General features: G+C 38.8%; 1 protein-coding gene across 1 annotated transcript; it reads right to left on the reverse strand.

Moving 5' to 3' along the window:
- Positions 1-1566: 1566 nt before the first annotated feature.
- LOC140166284 (arylsulfatase B-like) lies at positions 1567-20389 on the reverse strand. Its single transcript, XM_072189696.1, has 7 exons — positions 20007-20389; positions 18532-18718; positions 17295-17482; positions 15467-15677; positions 9405-9657; positions 8167-8351; positions 1567-4785 (listed from the first exon to the last, which is right to left on the reverse strand). The coding sequence occupies exons 1-7, from the start codon at positions 20346-20348 to the stop codon at positions 4490-4492; spliced, it is 1662 nt and encodes a 553-aa protein (XP_072045797.1). The 5' UTR covers positions 20349-20389; the 3' UTR covers positions 1567-4489.
- Between the last annotated feature and the right edge of the window lie 1509 nt (positions 20390-21898).

Consider the following 21898-nt stretch of genomic DNA (forward strand, 5'->3'; position numbering starts at 1 on the left):
GCTGGCTATGTTACTGGTAGCATGGTTATTTCATATTTAGGCATAAGATGCAAATTTTATATCGGAGTTTGGGCCCGAAAAAATTAACAGGATTTTCAAACACATGGCTCGGCTGTCTCTTCTTATCCACACTTATTATTGTTGTGTGAACATACTTTGTATGTTAACCATTTCTTATTTAACACTTTATCATGAAAATTGTGATGTGATGTGAATTTGTACTAAAAAGTTATATTGTAAGAATTGAATTATGATTGTAAAAATACGTATGAAATGTTTCATATAACATTCCAATTCATATGAGGGATGATACCAAAACGCGACTAGCGTTTGACCGCCGGTTGTTTAGAACAATAGAAACTGGACAGAACCAGCAGTCAACTACCGGTCGAGTTTTGATTTCATCCCTAATTAGCCAATCAGGGGCACTGTAAAATGGGCACTCTGTCATTATTAAATTAGCACCCCCTGTAAAAGTAGTTTTAAAGCACCCCTCTTTCACTCTACTTTTCTGCAGGAGATAGGTCAAAACTTCAAGTTTAATTATAAGGTATAGTTTACATATAAAACAATCTAGGCATCAAGTTTCATTGATGTAAATTTATTTCTACAATTGCTATATAATCTTTCTATTTAATTGTATTGTACCACTATTTTGCATGGAAATTCTCCAATTTGAATTTGATAACAAAAGCAGTATAATACTGTAAAAGTAGAAATTTTCACGAGGTTTTTATTTTCGCGAATTTCGCGAGTGGACATAAAATTGCGAAAATAAAAACTCGCAAAAATAACCTTTTGCATTAGGCTTCTATTGTATCAATATCAAAACCGCGAAATTTAATTCTTGCGCAATTGACAAAATTGTCAAAATCGCGAAAATATTGACTTTTACAGTAATAAGCACCCCTTAGAATGAATGACTTAACCCCATGAGAACTACCTGCCGATTAGCCGAAAAGAATCAATTTGGCCCAATCAGCAACATTGTTAGAATAATTCACCACACAAAAAAATTGGGGTAAATTATTTGCAAAGATCCATTCTGATTGGTGATTAAAGTGAAGATATCATGTAATTGACTAATCAGAGGCAATGTTAGATGGGCAGGTAGTACTCAGGGGGCTAATTTAATGCTCAAGGCTCTAATTAGGTCAAATGCAGTACCTCTGTCAATCGATAGGCCTATACAGCAGGTTTGTGAGTTTTGCTCGTCAAAACCATGAGTGACGTGGTGTGATCAAGCAAAATCAGTCTGAAGTAGGACTTCAGAAATTTTCAGTTTCTTATAGGATTGTAAACAGCATTTGCAAAGCTACATTTGCCAGAAAACCCCATTGAATTTGGACAACCAGTTCAAAAGATGTAAGCAGTTAAAGAGTTTCCAAAACGATAGGAAACAAAAAGAAATACTTCCTTTGTTTGGCTATATCTCAAAAACAATATTTGCTTGATCACATATTGAAATGTTTAAATGTTATTTATTATTATTATATAATTATAATTCTTACAATTACAAATATATAATTTATTAGAATATTGAAAATGATTTGTATATTAGGTGAAATAATTATTGTATTGTGTACATGGGACTACATTACTGAATAAATTATATCTGTATTGCGTGACATAACATGATAATTTGTCGTCATCAAAAAACAAACCAAAGAAATTAGTGATTTACTATGCCTCAGCACACTTTCCAGGAATTCATTGACCACTGTGGTCCAAGACACACCATACGAGGGGGTATCCAAAAGTTTTTGACATCACCCAGAAGTGAAAGAGCTATACCAATGAAATTTTGTCAGTGTAATCACTGGTCCTTATGTACATTATGATCCAAAAATGGTCTCATAAGTAAGTTTACTTTCTTCACAGGTGGCGCTAGATGGGAAGTAGGCGCATAACCTTTTCATGATAAGATCCTTCACTTTCTTTTGCTGTGGCCGCATCATCCGTAAGTGATGGACATCCACTTCTTGGCTGTGAGGGACATGTGGCCAGTTTGGAAATTCCTTTTTCAAAAAGCAATAGTGCCATATGATGGGCAATCATCACCGTAGATTGCTTTCATTTCATCATAGATTTTCTGAGCATTGTAGGCTTAACCCTTCAAATGCAGGAACTTAATCACGCTGCGTGCCTTAATTTTCACCATCTTGCAGGTTATGCGCCTACTGTCCATCGAGCGCCACCTGTGAAGAAAGTAAACATACTTATGAGACCATTTTTGGACCATAATGTACATAAGGACCAGTGACCACACTGACAAACTTTCATCGGTATAGCTCTTTCACTTCTGGGTGATGTCAAAAACTTTTGGATACCCCCTCGTATAAACCATTTAGAAACATTTAGGGACTTGCAGCTATGAAGGGCACACCCTGTACATACCACAATAAACCATCACAACCAGAATCAGCTCCCTCAGTCCTTGTATGGGTCATTGAGACAATAAGTAGTTAGTTCCTTCCTTGGTCAGTGGAATTTCAGTTTAGCTCGGTACTTTCAGGAGAACAAACTGCCGGAGCACAAACTGGCATCGCCTCGTGTGCTGGAATACGCACATTGTTTGGAACTTCAGGTTATTGAAGTCAAGGCATGGACAGGTCGTAGTTTGCTCCTATAGAAATTTCTAAACATAGTGGTATAGGAATGCAAAAAGACCTGTGTCCAAAATCTCACGTCTTTTGTATGGTCACCGGCTTAGGTCAAAGGTCATAATGATGCAAAATGTTAAAGTTGCATCAATCATGCTGTAATATAACTGAAATTGTTCCTCTTATCGAAAGGTCAAATAGATCATCAAAGGTCAATGACCTTTTACATAATATTCTAATTTTGAAAAGTGCTGCGATTAGAGGTACTTGGTTTGTATGTTTGTTTGGTTACTCAGGTTGGTCTGTAAGGGACATGCTAATACATGGGAAATCCATGGACAGTTCCAAGCTTATACTAAAAAAAAGGGTAGATAGCTACACCAGTTTATCAATACCTCATATCAGAGGTACAATGGTGGATAGCTACCCATGGATTACATTAGGGTGTCCCTCACAGACCAACCTGAGTTTATCAGAGGTACTATGGTGGATAACTACACCAACTTTATCTACACCTCATATCAAAAGTAACTATGGTGAATAGCTACTCCAGGTAGTTCATCAACACCTCATATCAGAGTTACTATGGTGGATAGCTACACCATTTAGTTTATCAACGTCTCATTTATATGGGAGGTACTATGGTGGATAGCTACACCAGGTAGTTCATCAACACCTCATATCAGAGGTACTATGGTGGATAGCTACACCAGGTAGTTCATCAACACCTCATCAGAGGTACTATGGTGGATAGCTACATCAGGTAGTTCATCAACACCTCATATCAGAGGTACTATGGTGGATAGCTACACCGGGTAGTTTATCAACACCTCATATCAGAGGTACTATGGTGGATAGCTACACCAGGTAGTTCATCAACACCTCATATCAGAGGTACTATGGTGGATAGCTACACCAGGTAGTTCATCAACACCTCATATCAGAGGTACTATGGTGGATAGCTACACCAGGTAGTTCATCAACACCTCATCAGAGGTACTATGGTGGATAGCTACACTAGGTAGTTTATCAATACCTCATATCAGAGGTACTATGGTGGATAGCTACATCAGGTAGTCTATCAACACCTCATATCAGAGGTACTATAGTGGATAGCTACACCAGCTAGTTTATCAACACCTCATAGCACAGCAGCATGGCGGGGCGGCATCTTTTTTATTCACTATGTTGGATTTATAGCTTCAACAGGTAGTTTATCAAAGGTCATAGCAAAATATTAGTTTTTTAACTAAATACGACTTCAATATAATAACAAAATAATAATGTCCATTGTTATTAAGTCCAGAGCTATAACGCAGTTACTTTGGCAGGATTCTAAAAATAACAATGCTGAGATGAATCGTGATCGATTTACCGTCCCCCAGATCTCAATCTTGATTTCGGATCCAAAAGGTTTTCAATGCTGGCTAGCTTTTAAGACTGGAGGAAATGGGTGAAAATTGCGAATCCAACGGCAACAGCCCTAATGAAAAAACCCCAAGTTTGGGAGAACGGCCATGGGGAAAAAGGCTTCCACGTCGGTCATGGGATCGGGAGTGCTCACTTAATTGGATCATGAGGATCGCAAAACAAGCTCTTCTGTCAGGACACAGATATAATTGTTGACAAACGGTTAAGAGACTGTGTCGTTGTCAAGAAGACCATTTTATTTGACTACCGGTATATCCCCCAAATAAAAAGGTCAATTTTTCTGTAAAAATGTCGAAAATCAGCCCCTTTTTGAAGAAAAAAATCACAAAAGTCCCTTTTTTCCGTTGAAAACGCTGAAATCGGCCCTTGAAGAAAATTCACAAAAGGTCCACTTTTGATCCCCCTTCAATCCTCCTTAATAAATTGTGGCTACGGGCCTGCCAATCACTTCAGTTCTAATCTAACCAAGGTTTCCAATATCCACCATAAAGTGCTGGATTAGACCTGGGGTCCAGACCCGCAGGTATTGCAGGAACAGATGTCCGCTCGTGTTCCTTTAATCTATCCAGTAACTCATATACTTTATTGAAAGCCCATGGCCAGCTGGCTACGTTGCACGTTTCGTAGGGATCTGCGTTGAGATTGTATAACTGAATGACATCATCTGGTGACGAACAGTAGAGTCTGTTAAGATTCACATCCAGCCCAGATTCAGGAGGAGGATGCCATAAATCAGACCTTCCGGTAACACCTGTTCAAGACAATGAAAAAAAATATGAAAACAATTATCACGTCGAGTCTATTTGAGGTCCGTGTGTCGTCGTGATTTGTGCGTACTGAAGACCAGGGCGCTTAAATATGGCACTGTCGCAGTCAGGGCATTCGATGAGAGCAAACTTAATGTAAAAAATATCGGGCATTGGGTGAGACCATCAGTGGCATTCGGTGAAAGCAAAATGTTTTTAAAATGGGGTCATTGGTAAGAGACGGACTGTTCGACTTAATTTAGGGGGTATTGTGTGAGAATGTAGCTTTTTTTTAAATGGGTCTTTGGGTGAGAGCAAACGAAGTCCCAGGAAATGTCGAGTCGAACATTTCTAACTGGCTTCAAATAGCTTGGGTTTTTCCCAAAATAAGTAAAAAATTAGTGATAAATTAAAACAGTTGCTGTTTGAAACATTAGGGCCTTCGGGTGACAGATCGAATGGAAAAATAGTAAGGGGTTTTTTGGGTGACAGAGCATCAGTGTTTTCGAAACTTGACAAAAACGGGGTCTTTGGGTGACAGCAATGCTGAAAAAGGGGGTCTTAACAGCCCTATACATACGCGTCACCTCCAAAGAGGGAGTTTCCCCGGACTGATCAAGATTTATTGAATACGAACCATCATTGACGCGATGATTTGTTGAAGACGAGTATAAAATTTCGGACTGTCGCCCTCTACAAACAGAAAGGCAGCGATATGTAATACTAGATTTTTTAAATCTATATCTGGTGGCGCTCGTCTGTACTATATACGAACTGACGAAAACGACCCTTGTCATAGTCTATGACAAGGCCCATAGTGTGCAAAGGGGAAGGGAAAGGACTCGAATTATTTATAGCAGGCCGATAGCAGGCCTGGCCTGGCGTGCCTGGGGAAAGCACGGTTTGGTACACTTTTTGGACATTCCCCCACCCCCCCACCCATTTTGTGCATATAACGATACCAATCAATTAGCCAGGCTATAATCATGATAGTTGGCACTTCAAAGTCATGACACTAGTGTACGCGTTCTCGTTTTGTTTTTTGTTGTTACAAGCTGACAATTGAATATCTGAGTGGAAGAAGGGCCCAACTCCAATTTTTACCAAAAAGGAGTTTGACCCAGCATTTTATTGCCAGCAGACTGTTCTTCCTCATGTGTGAAAGATGAGCCAAAATCCACTCTCTAAATAGTCTTCCATGTAGGGGAGAGCGGGGAGTGTTCGCCCTAGGGGCAGGTTCGCCCACCCCTTGTTTCTCAGCACTACGGCTATCGGGGAATTAAGTGATGGCAAAATTAGGTGAAATAGGTCATTATAAACTTCTCATATTAGCTACGCGACATATAGGGACGTGTTCATCGAACTGCAGCCAAAATATAAAAAAATACACCAACACGTAATTTTTTCTTGCATTAATAATGTTGTATTATCATTGATACATAAATACAGATGGTTTTAATGAAAATCTGTATTGGGAACATATGGGACTTGTCAAAGATTTAATGCAGTTATAAACTCCTTAATCGATTTGTATTTTGCATACCCTGAAGAAAATACAAAAATGTGCACAAGGGGCACGTTCGCCCTTTTGAGGATGGGGCATGTTCGCCCTGTATCTTCCCCGGGCGGACTTACCCCAAACTGGAGGGCGGACCTGCCCCATCAGCGTATTATGCAAAATATTTATAATTATACCATTAAACAAGGTAAAACTGGGTAAAACTACTGAAAAGCATGTTTTTTAAAGTTATGTGGTATCAGTATTACTCATATCACCGTTTATGTACTAATCCATAATCCCCCGAAGTTGCCAACATGATATACCTTTAAGCTCATTGGACCCCTACATTTAACCCTGACCCGACCCCTGTAACAAATTCATGATTCCCAGAAGAGAATGAATGCCCTGTATACTCTTGCTAAATGTTTGCATTTAATATGTCATTGTTATGCAATGTTTAAACCTTTTTTGTGATTAAGGTGAACTTACCCCACCATATGGGCGAATGCTTTGCAAAACTTTTTTGTTTGCACTATCCTGTTGCTATTGTAAGGCCTATAGTTCTGGGATTGTGGTCGTATATAGCTAAGACATAGGGCTTTCACATGGGCTAATCAGGTCATCCCTAACCTTAAAAGTAACATCGCTAGACTGGTCAGAAAAAAATATAGGGCGAACACTCCCCGCTCTCCCCTACACTTAATCACCGTTTTAATGGAAGAAAGGCCCATCCATAAAATCTGCTTTTCACTACTATAAACTTTCTTGCTAACATATTACATGAGTTCTACTTGTGCAATTAATGGTGATTACCTATGGTGGATAGCTACACCAGGTAGTTTATCAACGACTTATATCAGAGGTACTATAGTGGATAGCTACACCAGGTAGTTCATCAACACCTCATATCAGAGGTACTATGGTGGATAGCTACACCAGGTAGTTCATCAACACCTCATCAGAGGTACTATGGTGGATAGCTACATCAGGTAGTTAATCAACACCTCATCAGAGGTATTATGGTGGATAGCGACACCAGGTAGTTCATCAACACCTCATATCAGAGGTACTATGGTGGATAGCTACACCAGGTAGTTCATCAACACCTTATCAGAGGTACTGTGGTGGATAGCTACATCAGGTAGTTTATCAACACCTCATATCAGAGGTACTATGGTGGATAGCTTTACCAGGTATTTTATCAGCACTTCATATCAGAGGTACTATGGTGGATAGCTACACCAGGTAGTTCATCAACGCCTTATAAATTTCTTATAAATTCCTTATAATTTCTGTAGATATTTATAACACAGAACTGGCGCTTTCAGTATTAGTGAAAGAAGGGCCCAACTTCAGCTCGTATCAGGACCTGTACCGTTGCCATGGAAACATCATATATAATTTCGAATGTATGTAATATTGTATGTTCATGTATTAAAGGTCCCCTGAAGATGAAAACATGTCTATAAAACTTTTCCAAATATCAAGTTTTTTCTTAATATCTCAAAATCAGTTTTGATGGAGTTGGGCCCTTCTTCCACTCAGGTATTCCATTGTTTTAAAGATTGAGTTAGGGACCGTTCACAAACACTTGTTATCGCGAAATTTTTCAGTCCCCCCTTTACAGACCTCCAAAATTTCAGCCCCCCCCTTTTTTTTTTTTTTGACATGAACACTATGGGTCAACCCCATAGAAAAGCATATAAGCTCAATTTTCCCAGGAAAATTTGTGGTCATTTTTTCAGGACCCCCTAGGAGGGTCAAAAATGTTCAGGCCCCCCAAACAAGTGTTTGTGAACGGTCCCTTAAGCAAAAAAACATCAAAGCCTCAAAAATGACTAAGGTAATTAGGTTATGAGGCGAGGGTGACGTTAATTATACATACTTGGGTCACCAGTAACAAGTTTCCATCCATTCTGAATTATAGCGGCATGATTTCTTGGATCAAATGTATCAAGAGGATGTGGATGAAGAGTTAGGATAACCGCATCTGTGTAAGACAGCTGGGCATAAGGCAATAGCGGGTCAATATTCACAAGAATCTCCTCCCGTGGGGAAGATGCACCATTTCTGGAAAAGAATAAGAACATCATAAGTCGCGTGATGATGATGATGATGATTACTTGGTTGATGGCGAATTGGTAATGGGGACGCGTATGGACCTTATATATCTGTATGCACGATCAAGAAAGCAGAAAATAATATGTTGATGATGGTGATGATCAACGACTATATGCTGACAACGATGGTAATGATGATGGTGGTCCCGGATGATGATGATGATGCAACCTGATGATGATGATGTTGATGATGATGATGATGATGATGATGATGATGATGATGACAATGACGACGACACTTGACTATCTTTGATTATAACGTGTCGTTTTTATTCCTTGTAAATATTAGAATGTACTGTTGATAAGACATATTTTTACAAACCCGTGTTGGACTATAAACACAATGAGCCCGCGTTATCAACATAGCAATTTAGATGCAAGTGTAACCTTACCGCTTTCCGCGTACTGGAACCAATTACAGGGTACTTCAGCAATGTTTCTTTGGTTGTCATTATATTATAATATGTTGCGTCATTCAGCTGTAGCTGTTAGTGAACTTACATGAAGTGCCACACCATTCCTCCCTCTTCTCACTTGGTCGCAAGAATCGCAAGATCCTTTTTAGGGGAGGAAAGGTGGCTTGGGTGAGTGGGCTTTTTCGCCCTTAGTAACCCAAAAAGGTTCGGAGTTTGCTTTTGAAGTCGTTGATGGTTGGAGCTAACACTGTAGAATTGGGTAGTCTATTCCAGTCTGTTATAACTCGTTGGCTGTAGAAGTAGCGTATTGTATAATCTACTCTCATGTGTTGTTTTTGAAGATTCATTGGGTGGCCTCTTGTACCTTCGTATTCTGCTAGTTGGAACATGTCTGTCGGATTTATGTTGTCAGTTCCTGTGAATATTCTGTACGTTTGGATCAAGACTGCTCTCCTCCTTGTATCTTGTGTCATAAGTTTAGTCTTTCGTGATGTTGTTGCTGTTAACGTTGCTGTATCTTTTGCGGTTTTTAGGGCCATTTTATAGGAAAAATAAAAGTGGGCAAAATTATCAATAAAAATATATACCTTATTGTATTCCACATATTAAATCCATCTAGTCGTTTCTCATCTGCCGAAGCATCACCTCCAGCAATACCTTCTACTAGCGTAGGATACCAATCGGACACATGCATTAGTTCCCTGCTAACAGTCCCTCTGATACGGTCAGGTAATAGCGGACTGTGCACGAAACCAGCGGCTTTAATACCACCTTCCCATAGTGTCCCCTTCTCGCCCCGCAGTGGCCAATTGCTGCCAAACCATCGACTGCCACCGTTATCTGAAAAAATTTCAGTTGAACCAAGTCATTATCTTCCAACAGAGTCAACAATGATATTCTTCTTTATCGTGCATACAGCAATAAATGGTGTGTCATTATGTATTTTTGAAGTTGTGAAATAAATGTTTCTTGAATTGAATTTAGGTCCTTTTTATTCTGTTACTTCCTTTTGTCGTGGTCAGGGCAGTATATATAGTGATCCTTAACATTTTGGAGGCGTTAAGTTCAGTTAAGCGAGTCAGCGGGATAATTTGGACCCCCGGCACGCCCCTGATGATTGATTGATAGATTGAATGATCGACTAGCAACTGTTTGCTGTTCGTTTTTTCTTTCGTTAGCCTATTCATTTAGGCCCAGGCCTACCTATCTATCTACATTAGGCCGTCCCCGGATTGATTTGATTATTTTTATTACTCGTTTTTAGTCTCTAATTTTTTGTTCAACTATTCTAACATATTTAATCGTGACATTTTGTTTTGTTTTGTTTTCAGCCATACTGCAGTTACTGTCCGTTTTCCTATACACAGTGCTCTCACCATTGACGCGTGACCTCTACAAACAGTGTGTGTTATAGGTATATGGGCATTGCCTAGTTAACACCACTGTGTGAAAAATAACCGGCCAATATTTTAACTATTCTCCAAACTTCTAGCAAATATATTTCTCTAACATGACCTAAAATTACAGCTAGGTTAGATGTTCAGAAGGGGTCGCACTTTCGTAGAATATGAGTGAGGGCAAAGCATAGTTAGCTCATAGCTAGCCAACTACCCGTGTTAATTGAATGGAGATTTGACCGAAAATATTGAGCTATATTGGTAACGGACCGCTCCGTTCTGAAGGATGCCACAAAAAAACGGTACAAGCTACATTTAAACTATTCTAAATAGGTTCTAGAAAATATAGTTTTGTAACATGTCCTAAATTTTTAGCTAATTTAGATGTTTGGAGAGGGTCGCACTTTTGTGTTTTAGGAAGGATATGTAAACGACAGATAACACCAAAAATATGAAGAAATTATTTCCAAACCGTGTTAAGTCAACAATCATTATGTTGCTCATTTTGAAGAATGCTGGTTAACAAAAAGCAGGCCATTGTCTCATTTCGTGAACAAAGGTACACATACCATTGTTTCCTTTCGTTTCCTTTATAATCGGTTACCCAACTGAAGCTATAATACCAGCTTTATTGCGATGTCGCACATGTAAAACAGACACTTGTGCACAACCAGAGAAGATCTGATTTAATCAGTTGAGCTGCTTCAATGAGTGTTATCTTGGTTTAATAGCTTTTAATGGGGTTTAAGTCCTGCAAAGGTCGAGATGAATTCTACTGTAGACATGCATCATGCAACTTCATAAAATTCATAAACTTCATAAAGTTTAGAAATTTCAAGTGACATGCCAATAGTACTGTGTTTTTACAAGTAGCCGTTAATCATGTGATTCAGTGGCAAAATAGCTCCTGCATAAATTCAGTATAATTCACCCGAAATTCTAAACCAAATCTCCCAGCCAAATCTTAAACTTTAATCCTAACCCTACGCCCGCGCCCGGTATTCAAACATTGATCAGCTGAGTGACAGGTGCATAGTGCACCTGCGCTATTTTGCATATCATTATCTGCCGGCACACCAAAGTGAAACTTTATTCGTGTTATTAGGCACGAAAAAAAAGTGCCTTCTTAAAATTGTTGATGAGGGCTGAATCAAAAGTTATTCTTACCCATTCTATTGGCCTAACAACTGCTAACTGTCGCAAAAAATTTGCAAAAGAATCTTTTACTTCAGCTTTTGTTGGGGTTTCTTGAAAAGTATTTTAAAGAACTGTGCAGGTTATTATATTACGCGCAGACGACACGAAGTAATGCGGTCGAAATCATTTCACAAAGTTTGTGCTTCTCAAACCGGCTGTTGGTAAAAAGTACTTCCGCGTTTTGACATCTTCTGGTCTTAAATTGTGTTGAACGTTACTCTATATCAAGAACATATTGATCAATGAAATTCATAGACTGGACAATGTAGAAGATGTGGTACGAAATGTAAGTGTTTCTCATTTAATATCGTTCTAATTTTTTACCCTTTTTTGGACAAAAAAAAGTCCAAATTTTGGAAAGAAAGTCCACTTTTCACAAAATTGCCCCCTCCCCTTGGAAAAAAGTCCACTTTTTCAAAATCAGCACCACCAAATGAAATCCTGCGTACGGGCCTGATATACCAAGGGCACTAAGTTTTGGAAATGCATAGTACAGGGAACCTATACCGTAGTAGCTCTGCACAACGAATAGGGCAGCACCAATACGAAAATGTCATACCGATATTAAAATGATGTGTTTGTTTTGCCCGTTATTTTTTAAGTTTGCCGAATAGGGCAGCATCAATACGAAAATGTCATACCCACGGAGGTATCATATTCGTGGAGGCGCAATGGATTACATAACGCCTTGTAACTTTGTGCCGATTTGAAAATCCGCCAAGCTATTCATCGAGAGGTACCTTTTGTTCAAGACAAAAGAGTTCCGCCATTAAATCGGTAACTAACCTGACAGCGTATTAACGCTTTACCAGGCAGGCTATACTGTCAATAAGTGATCAAAAGAATATCATGTGAAAGCGCCCACTTGACTGAGAGGTACCTATTGTCCTGATTAAACCCAAGGGTGTGACCAAAGAAGATGATAAAAGAGGAGGTCGCTCGCTGCCCACATCAAATAAATAATGTGTGCATCCGCCTATTGATGGAAACAATGATCTAATCCGATTGATCAACTAATACGATAAGTGGCTTTGCGAGTCACGACTGTCTAGCTCTAAACGGCGCATGCCCGGATATCAATTTGTTATGTCAGTTGACCGCGAAATATAATTTCTGTATTGTTTGGCATGACCGGCTGCTAAGTTTGACCCGAGATCCCTGTGAGAAAGACCCTCATTTTGGATCCAAATAGCATTTTTGGACACGTTTGGACACAAAACGGGAGTATATGGAGAAACTGACACGAGTTTGAATTACTGATTACACTAGTTTTAAGTTTCCGTAAACTGCCGCAAATATTCAAATGGTTATCATTTAAATTTCTTTTCCTTTGACCTTATATTAATTTTATTGGAAAATTAATTATGCTTAACTTTACATAACTTAATAAAACTTTTGATTTTTTTAATGGGAGTTGCGATATATATAATACTTTTTCACTCGTTTAAAAATCATGGTCACCCTGGTTAGTATTATTTGTCTTTAAAGAAAAAAAGCATGATTTGACTGCGCAATTGGGAATTTAACGATGTACTTCCGTGTGTGGAATATTTTCTCCACTAAGAGAACTACTGAATCAGTCGATCGTGCGGCGGATGAACAGATTACCACAAAGGATGTTTCAAGTGGTATTTTAAGTACCACAAACAAAGAAATGTGAGTGGAGGTTAACTGTGGGTAATCGGATTATATGTTCGAGCGATCTCCTCTTTTCTCATCTTCTCTGGTGTGACTGAGTGTTCGCCAGCACACAAAATCACACTATACCGTCGAAGTACAATTATTTACGAGCCATCTTTATTTAGGCACCTCATTTAAATCAATTCAATAGAGTTATTGATCGATTACCGTAACAACGTGCCATAGCTGCTATATAGGTCTATCTGTGTCACTATTTATAATTTTAATTATAGATAGTTAAAACTCCTTCGCAGTAGGCCTATATTATGTTGTTATCATGGTTATAGGCCTGTTCAATGAAGTCAAATGGGTTTCTTAATATCACCATGGAGGTATATAAATAAATGGAGAATGATCGCCAGAATTCTAATCTCCTAAGTGGAGATTATCCCGTTACCTCTATTCAATGAGTCACCAAACTTGAATTGACCAGCCACTTCAGCCAAGCTATTGATCTCCACGATGGTTATGAGCCTCTACCATGGTTCATTGATTGTCACTCCCAAAATTTCCTCATAGGAATTGACCCTACATTGACCCGTACCGGAAGCCTTGTAAAAGAGACTGTATAATGACGTCAGCTAGTCAATCAGCTAGTTCAAAGTCACCAGTTTTGATAGCTTATAGTTTCAATGTATGATCGTGCGAAAACCCGAAGAAATTCGGATGTTCTGTTCTCAAGTTATGAAACTGTTTTCTACACTAGTTGTGCCGTAACTTGACAAATATACTTAGTTTTCATGTTCATATATTAAGCTTTTAAGGGGTCTGAGGGAGTTCAAATATAGTGCAAATGAAAGCAAAACGTGTGTTACCTTCCGATTGTGAAAAAAATTATGTTGGGCCAATTTGGGCCATTTGAGTTACGAGCGAGCAAAATTTACCGGAAGTACTTCGGAATTCAAGCAAAAGTGATGATCAGACAATCTTTTCTAGAGAGAAATTGATATACGGAATGTATAGGCCCTACATACTTTGTTTAAACAGTTTCTCATAGTTTAGTGTATACATGATAATCGTGATTTTGGTTGAAGCTTCGGGTCAAATTGATTGAGTGCCATGGCGGATATGTCATGTTATTGTTTTTAAACTTTTAATTCTGTATTGTCATGAAATCGTATAGGCCGCCTAAATCATCATCATTAAACTTCTCATTGTATAATAAATAATTATCAGTATTTAGGCCTAAATGATTATTAATATTATTAGGAGGCTATCATTTTCTTTGGAGGGAGGGGTTTCAAATATACGGGGGGTCATAACTTTTGGAAAAAAAAAAAGTCATAATTCAATTTTCATGACCAAAATGTAGGAGTCACAAGATGACAACAGATAAGGTGTTTCTTGTTTCAAAAAGACTGATTTCTTGATGCAATTTAAGCACTCAATTTTTGGCGAAAATGAGATTTTGATATCAAAATTTTATGAAACATGAGCACTTTCCAATAAGTATAAACTTCATTTTACCCCATTGAAATCAATGGCCAGTGAAACAGACTTCACAATGTAATCAGCTTAGCATAATCAATATAAACCTGAAATTGCCTATTCAACAATAATTGGTCATAACCAACGTAGTACAAAAGAGGCTTGGCTGGATCATTCTCCATTTATTTATATACCTCCATGATATCACGAATATCCATTTTAAAGGCCAGTAGAGGCAATTGAGGTAGTGAAGGAGGACCTCATATTTGGCCATGTTAGCCACAAATTGCCAATTTTTTAGTGCTTCGCGCGAATTTATTCCACTTTTGTCCCATATTTCAACAGTTTAGTTTCAATGGGCCTGTGGTAACATTTTTCGCGCGCCACTGCTAAAGTGTAGGAATAAGAAAGAATAAGTGCAGAGAAAGGAAAAGAAAGTGATGAATAAAGAAAATAATAATTATTATAGAAATTAAGCATAGGCTTATAACGGCACTAGGCAGCCATTCAATGATGCCAAAACCTTTATGCGTTACGTAATTAAAACACCCAGTCAGATGTATTTCACACCTGCCAAACACAAGTCACCCAATTTCGAAAACTGGACGTTAAATGTACACTCTCATGAATATTGATTGGCAACATTTTCCAATATGTCAGCGCTCTAATCGGAAACAATAGAACAAAAGACCCTGCAGAGCGTTGGTCATACCGATATTAAAATGATGAGTCTGTTTTCGTCCATGCGCCCTACGGGCTCGTAGGTTCAATCCGAGTTCCGTCGTTCAACTTACGCGTGATTATAGGTAGCCGCAGTCTGGCCCTCATGGGCTCGGCGAGCCCAAAAGTAGCGATAGGATTCAAATGCCGCATGAGGGAGGAAATTAGAGGGCCTTGAACAAGGCTACTCGGCTGCTGATACATTTTTTCCTTTATTATTACCGTACCTGATGAAAATATAATGACCGTGTTGTCCCATAATCCTGTTCGTTTGAGAGCTTCCGTAACGTTGTATATGCCTTCATCAAGCATTCCTATCATCCCAGCATAAATGTGTCTATGTGGATTTGCAATCACATCGTTATATGGAGTTGTGTACTTCAAAAGACTTTGCATTGGTAAGTGAGGTGTTTGGTAAGCAAGATATAAGAAAAGAGGCTGAAGAAAACAAACAAACAAACAAACAAACAAACAAACAAACGATGTAATAACATACGCCTACTAGTGCAGACATCTATACTGTTTCTAATAAGTTATGGAATGTTCATAAATACTTTGTAGTGGGTTGGAAAAGTTGAAACCTCCGGCGTCAAAATTGTTTAGATCTCCCCTAAGGGTGGATTTCTTATTTTTGATCCCCTTTTTTATGGTCTAAATTTTTTTTGATCTCCCTTTCATGTCCTAAAAAGAAACCAAAAATATAATGTTATTAACTCATTAGCTAAAATGACCATTTGGAGTTAGTCATTGTAGTTATAGTGCCCGGGTTATACTAGTGTTACATCCAAATTGTAAAGTGCGCAAATTGTGTTGATTTGAAGTTTGAGAGTACACAATAGAGAGCTTGCGAAATGACGTTACTTTAACTTTAACTTTAACGTCTAGAGGATTATAGCGGATTATGTATTCAAAACCAAGGTGGTTTTGAATACATAATCCTCTATAATCCTATAGACGTTAAAGTTAAAATTAAAGTAACGTCATTTCGCAAGCTCTCTAATAATATACTTAGGCCCTAGGTTTAGAATGTGCATGCCTTGTCGTACATTTTACCCCGAACTTATACCCTCAATTTTACCCCCCCACCTCCACCATTAAGGACTGATTTTTTAAATCCCCCTTCTTGACCCATGCACAAGTTTTTTTTATCCCCCTATATTTTCTACCCCACCAAAGTGTTTATGAAAACTCCCTTATAGCGCACCAGGCAGCACATTTTGTGGATCCAGAAACTTCCAGTGATGTACCTTTTTTACTCGAAACTCAAAATATGAGACTCGAAACTCGATATATTAGACTCGAAACTCGACATTTGAGACTCGATATTCGAAATTTGAGACTCGAAACTCGAAAATAGAGACTCGAAACTCGATTTTATAAACTCGAAATTTGAGACTCGAAACTCGAAATATGAGACTCGAAACTCGAAATATGAGACTCGATACTCGAAAATAGAGACTCGAAACTCGATATTATAAGCTCGAAAGTCGAAATTTCACTCAAAACTCGATATATGAGACTCGAAACTCAATATATCAGACTCGAAACTCGAAATATATGACTCGAAACTGAACTCGATATATTAGACTTGAAACTCGATATATAAGATATAGACTTGAAACTCGATATATTAAACTCGAAATATGAGATAATTAAATACCTTGCGCTTGCGGAGTAATTAACTTTAATGATGCCACCTCGGAATAAAAAACCTTTCGGATTAATGAACTATTTGAGAAATAGCCTTTGTTAACAATAACCATTCAGAGTAATGGTCGCCTTTCGGACATTAATGATCGTTCGGACCAAAGAACCTTTCGGGCTTATAACCTTTCATAGAAAAGCGCGTTCGGACAAACGACCCTTTGGAATAAAACCGTTTACCCTTCGGAATAAAAACCGTTCGGACTGAACAAAAACGTTTCCGAAAATCGTCCTGTTTCCGGGCTCTCGGCCCATATTATATTAGTCCGGTCCATCCATATAAATACGTGGTACCCCCTTGTTGGTAGAGGGTTCGCTTTAAGTTGCATTTTACAAAATAGAGATACATACCCTAATCGGATTATGTTTTTCTATAACTTCCTCAGCTTTTTTCGTGAAAATCAGAGTGGAATGAATACCATCATAGACGCGACTTGCTGGGTGCTCGTTCTCTTGGAGATCTATGCCAAGATCTAACGCACCACCTCTTGTGAAATGGGTTTTATGAGTGTAGTAATCATGAGAGCCTCCTAAATATCCTAGAAAAAAAAAAAAAAATAAAACAAGTTTGAAATATTCAGGTCTAATTTAAACGGGATAAATTGGAGGGGACATCCTTGAAAAGTTCAATCTCCGCATGTCAAAGTTCGTGCCGGCATCATGGTCATGAACTTAACAGATTTACGCACATGAAGTGCTACTCATCTGCAGTGGCGTACCGTGGCCGCTCCTGCCCCGGGGGGCTGAAGAAAATTCAATTTTGCCGCCCTTTCCTGAACAGCCCGAAAAGGTTAACCCAATTTTTTTCCGGTCGTTTGAAAAAGTGAAGAGCAAAAAAAAAATACAAATTTTTCAAAATTTTTCACGCCGTGTGTACTGTGTGTTATGAACATCGTGTATGCGTTCGACTAATAATGCCATCGTAATAATAAAGCGCCGGTTCCGGCGTTTTATTCAAAATCTCGGATTTTGACAAAACCTAGAGTCTTGATTTTTGCAGGGTATATTGGTTTAATAAAGTACAATTTAATCGTGTAAAAAAGGAATTTTAAAAATTCAGTGAGGGCGTCTTCCTCAGCAAATGTTATAATATGGCTTTAAGCGAAATGATTGGGTACTAACTCTGCTCTTCACATTTACGCCGTAGCAAATGGTTGCTAAAACGGAGAAAACAATGATTCGGCACAAAACAAACACTGCACGGAGTGCAGAGATACGGTGAGGAAAGGGACACTTGCATGATCTAGTGCTTTTTTCACAGGAATTGAGTCTTTCAGGGCTGAAAATATGATGTCACGTCTTACATGTTCGTCACAACATAAAAAGGGGTTATTGAATAATTGTACATTTTATGCTACAGTTTCTGCCCGGAGATGAAGAAGACCTTTTTTACATTTCACGAATGCGTTTTTAAAAAATCACCCTTTTTTGTATGTTTCGCGAATCGCGTTTCTTCAGCAGAAATCACCCCCGAAATCACCCCATATTTCGCAAAATTTTCCAACGAGCATGAGTAGCCTATACCCTCGGATATAAGGAGAGTGTGGGCCGGGGTTTCTGTAAATTTAATCATAAAATATGAGATTACCGAAGAAGGATTCGAACCCCCATCGTGTCGGCAAGCAGTTCTTTCTACTCATTCCCAGGTGCCATTTACCCACCATGGACGTATTGTAGCCAAGAGATTGAAGTCTTTGTGCTACACTGGTTTCTGTAGACGGTAAACATCGATCATCACCAACTACAATAACGCCACTTTGAAGTCCAGTGTGAATCTAGAAACAACAAATATTGGTACAGTGGTAAGGATCTTTGTATAGGTGCTATATAAGGGTCCCGGGTTCGATCCCCGGTGGAGATAAAAATAATTAATTACCCGCGCGCTCTGATTATACTGTATTAAATTCACTGCACGCATGCAATGAATGACGAAGATTTCGCAGGCAAGCTCCCATCAGGGTATCGGGTGCCCTGGACATCATGGGAGATAAGTGTCTTATGATAAATAAGTTTATATATACACACTGCAAAAACAAGTGTTTATATTTAAACACCATATTGTGTTTATCAGAGCAACACTTAATAAACACATAATTCATGTTAATGGTCTAACACTAATGTTAATTTGTCTAACACTAATGTTCATAAATTAACACTTGGTGTTATATTACAAACATTAGTGTTTGTAATATAACACCAAGTGTTAATTTATGAACATTAGTGTTAAACCATTAACATGAATTATGTGTTTATTAAGTGTTGCTCTGATAAACACAATATGGTGTTTAAATATTAACACTTGTTTTTGCAGTGCACTCTTAGAAGAAACAAAGGTTTACTTAGAACATTTTTGTTCTGTATACACAGTGGCGGCGTTACGGGGGGGGCTCAATATTTTTCTTGTCCCCCCCAGTTTGCCTTCCCCATCACTTTTGAGCCAAAACCCCCAAAATTACGTAAATGTCCAGTTTTTGCGGCAATTTTGGGCAAAATTGGTCGACCCCCCCCAAATTCACTTTGCCCCCCCATGCCCCCCGAAAAAATCCTGGTGCCGCTACTGCGTATACAGCACTCTAAGCAATGATAAGGTTCTATAAGGACCCATTGTCTTGGCTACAGATTTTCTGTATGGTTCTATGTAGAACCTTAAACTTGAAAAACCTTTTTAGTGGCCCTCAAATGGTTCTAAGTAGAACAGAAAAATGCTCTTTAGCCAAGAAAAGATTTTAGTACCAAAAAAGAGTTAACACTACTTTTCACTTTTCTTAACTTTGTGATGAGTCCTTGAATTAAGTAATTAGAAAGTCCCTAGGCATATTTAAATATTTAAAGTTCTTTATAGAACTTTTTAAGGTTCGTTATAGAACTTTATTATTGCTTAGGGTGCTGTATAGGCATACGTGACAAAAAAAATTTTCTTTTCCTTCACCTTTTTTTTTTACAAAGTGTACCCGGCTATCCCCATAGCTCTCAGGCCGGAGTTCATAATAATTGTACAGTTCAGCCCAAAGAAATATGATAAACAGCCTTTATGTCTATCTCGACTTTTATAACAAACTTTACCTGATACCTTCCCAGCATAAGCTGACCTCTGGTTGGTGAACATGATGGCTGCACATAATAGTTCTCCAATTTAACTCCTTGGTCGGCAAGTCTATCAATGGTTGGTGTCTGTATTGCTGACATCCCTTCCATACCGTGATACCCGACGTCATTATACCCCATATCGTCGGCAAGTATGAAGACGATATTGGTTTGGGTTAGGCTGCTACATTTGGAACATTTTCCAGTTTTCTTTGACAATGGAATTGTCATCTCATCTGGTTTCGGAATATTTGCAGTCGATGCACTCCCAATAAACACGATGCAAGCAAGTGAACATAATAAAGGGTTGAAAAACATCATTCACTGTGATTCTTTTCACCGTAACTAAGCTACTGTATTGTTTTCCCTTACCCTCAAACCCTGTACATAACTGAACCGGTATGTACTTTGTTTTTTGAAGACATGTGATTTAAGGTACCAGTCAATATTTATCCCGGTGGGTTGGGTAACCTCGATCGAATATTTCTACACATGCATGCGTGGCCAGAAAAACGCGAACAAGTGGTCCTTTTCAAAGAATGAACGCGAATCCCGTAAAAAAAGGGGTAAAAACCTCTGTTTTCTATAAGAAAAAAAAAGGTTGTTTTTGAACTTCTAGTTGGTGCGTAAGGGGTCATTTTATATAGTGAGGGGTGGTGCAATAATTATGTGTATTACCCCCGGGGTGAATTCTCAAAATGGTCTGCCAAAATCGCTTGCCCCCCTTTGGCCGTGCCAAAAACCTTTGCCCCCCCTTTCGCCGTGGCAAAAAAGCTTGCCCCCCCCCCCTTACACATGCAAGATTTTTGGGAACCCGAATTTAAAACCTTAAATTGTCTTAACATATAATGCGAGCGCAGCGAGCAGGAAATTTTGCATATTTCAACGTGTTCGTAACGTTTTCCTACGCCTTTTAGGGCGTAATATAGAAACGGTGCCCAAAATATCTGTGCCAAAAATTGCTTGCCCCCCTTTCGACCTGCCAAAATCGCTTGACCCCCCCTTCGACCTGCCAAAAATGCTTGCCCCCCCTTTGGCCTGCCAAAAATCTTTGCCCCCCCTATAATTCACCCCGGGGTACACATAATTATTACACCACCCCTGATGTGTTGTTTCAAAAGTTTTTGTGTTCTGATTTGCATCAGGTCGATACTCCCAAACATTACACCAATATTAGATAATGATGTAAGCATGTAATAAGGGCCGGGGCTTTATTTTATCAAAAACCTTTAAAGGTGGCACCTTTCAGATAAAATGCTGGTTTAAAATTTGTTACGAAACCACGTGAAATCCATGTTTTGGGGTCTTTTTTGCTCAAAAGGGTAAATCATGTTAATGATAGACCCTATGTTTGACAAATCTCTGGTTCACGATGAAAATGCCCCCCCTTCCCCCAGTTGAGTTTGGGAGAACTCCAAAACACAATACGATGTTTGCATGTGAAAAATGGGAACATGCAATTTCAAATAAAACTCGAAAAACCTGGGAAGGAGGACACGGCATTGAACGCGGGGAAGGGGAAGGGGAAGATTTCCGGAGCCTTGCGGGAACATAATCATTCATCCAAAAAATGGAAATTCCTCATCCCCTATACCGTAAATATTGATCGGTCCCTGAACAAGGTGGCAATAACCCCGGTTCTGCCGTGCGTCGATGAATTATTTTCCCCGTGAGATTTCAACTTGGCCCTTAACCATGGACCCTGCATAGACCCTGCCTTAACATGCTTAAATCACGGAAGTATGCTTAAAATACGCACCTTAAAAGAAAAAAAAATCGTCGATTAAAAAAACCAAACTAGAGCGATAACCGCACCATAGCTGAACCATGTGGCTTCGGCAGTATATTGTGGTAGGCCTATACCACTGTCA

This window comes from Amphiura filiformis, chromosome 12 (genome assembly GCF_039555335.1).
Source record: "Amphiura filiformis chromosome 12, Afil_fr2py, whole genome shotgun sequence".
Taxonomy (NCBI): Eukaryota; Metazoa; Echinodermata; class Ophiuroidea; order Amphilepidida; family Amphiuridae; genus Amphiura; species Amphiura filiformis.

Coding starts and splice junctions, on each gene's coding strand:
- LOC140166284 (XM_072189696.1), bottom strand. CDS start 20,348: ATGATGTTTTTCAACCCTTTATTATGTTCACTTGCTTGCATCGTGTTT. Junction 9,658..15,466: donor GGTCATTATATTTTCATCAG/GTACGGTAATAA, acceptor AAATTTTTTCAG/ATAACGGTGGCAGTCGATGG. Junction 4,786..8,166: donor ACTTGTTACTGGTGACCCAA/GTATGTATAATT, acceptor TGTCTTGAACAG/GTGTTACCGGAAGGTCTGAT.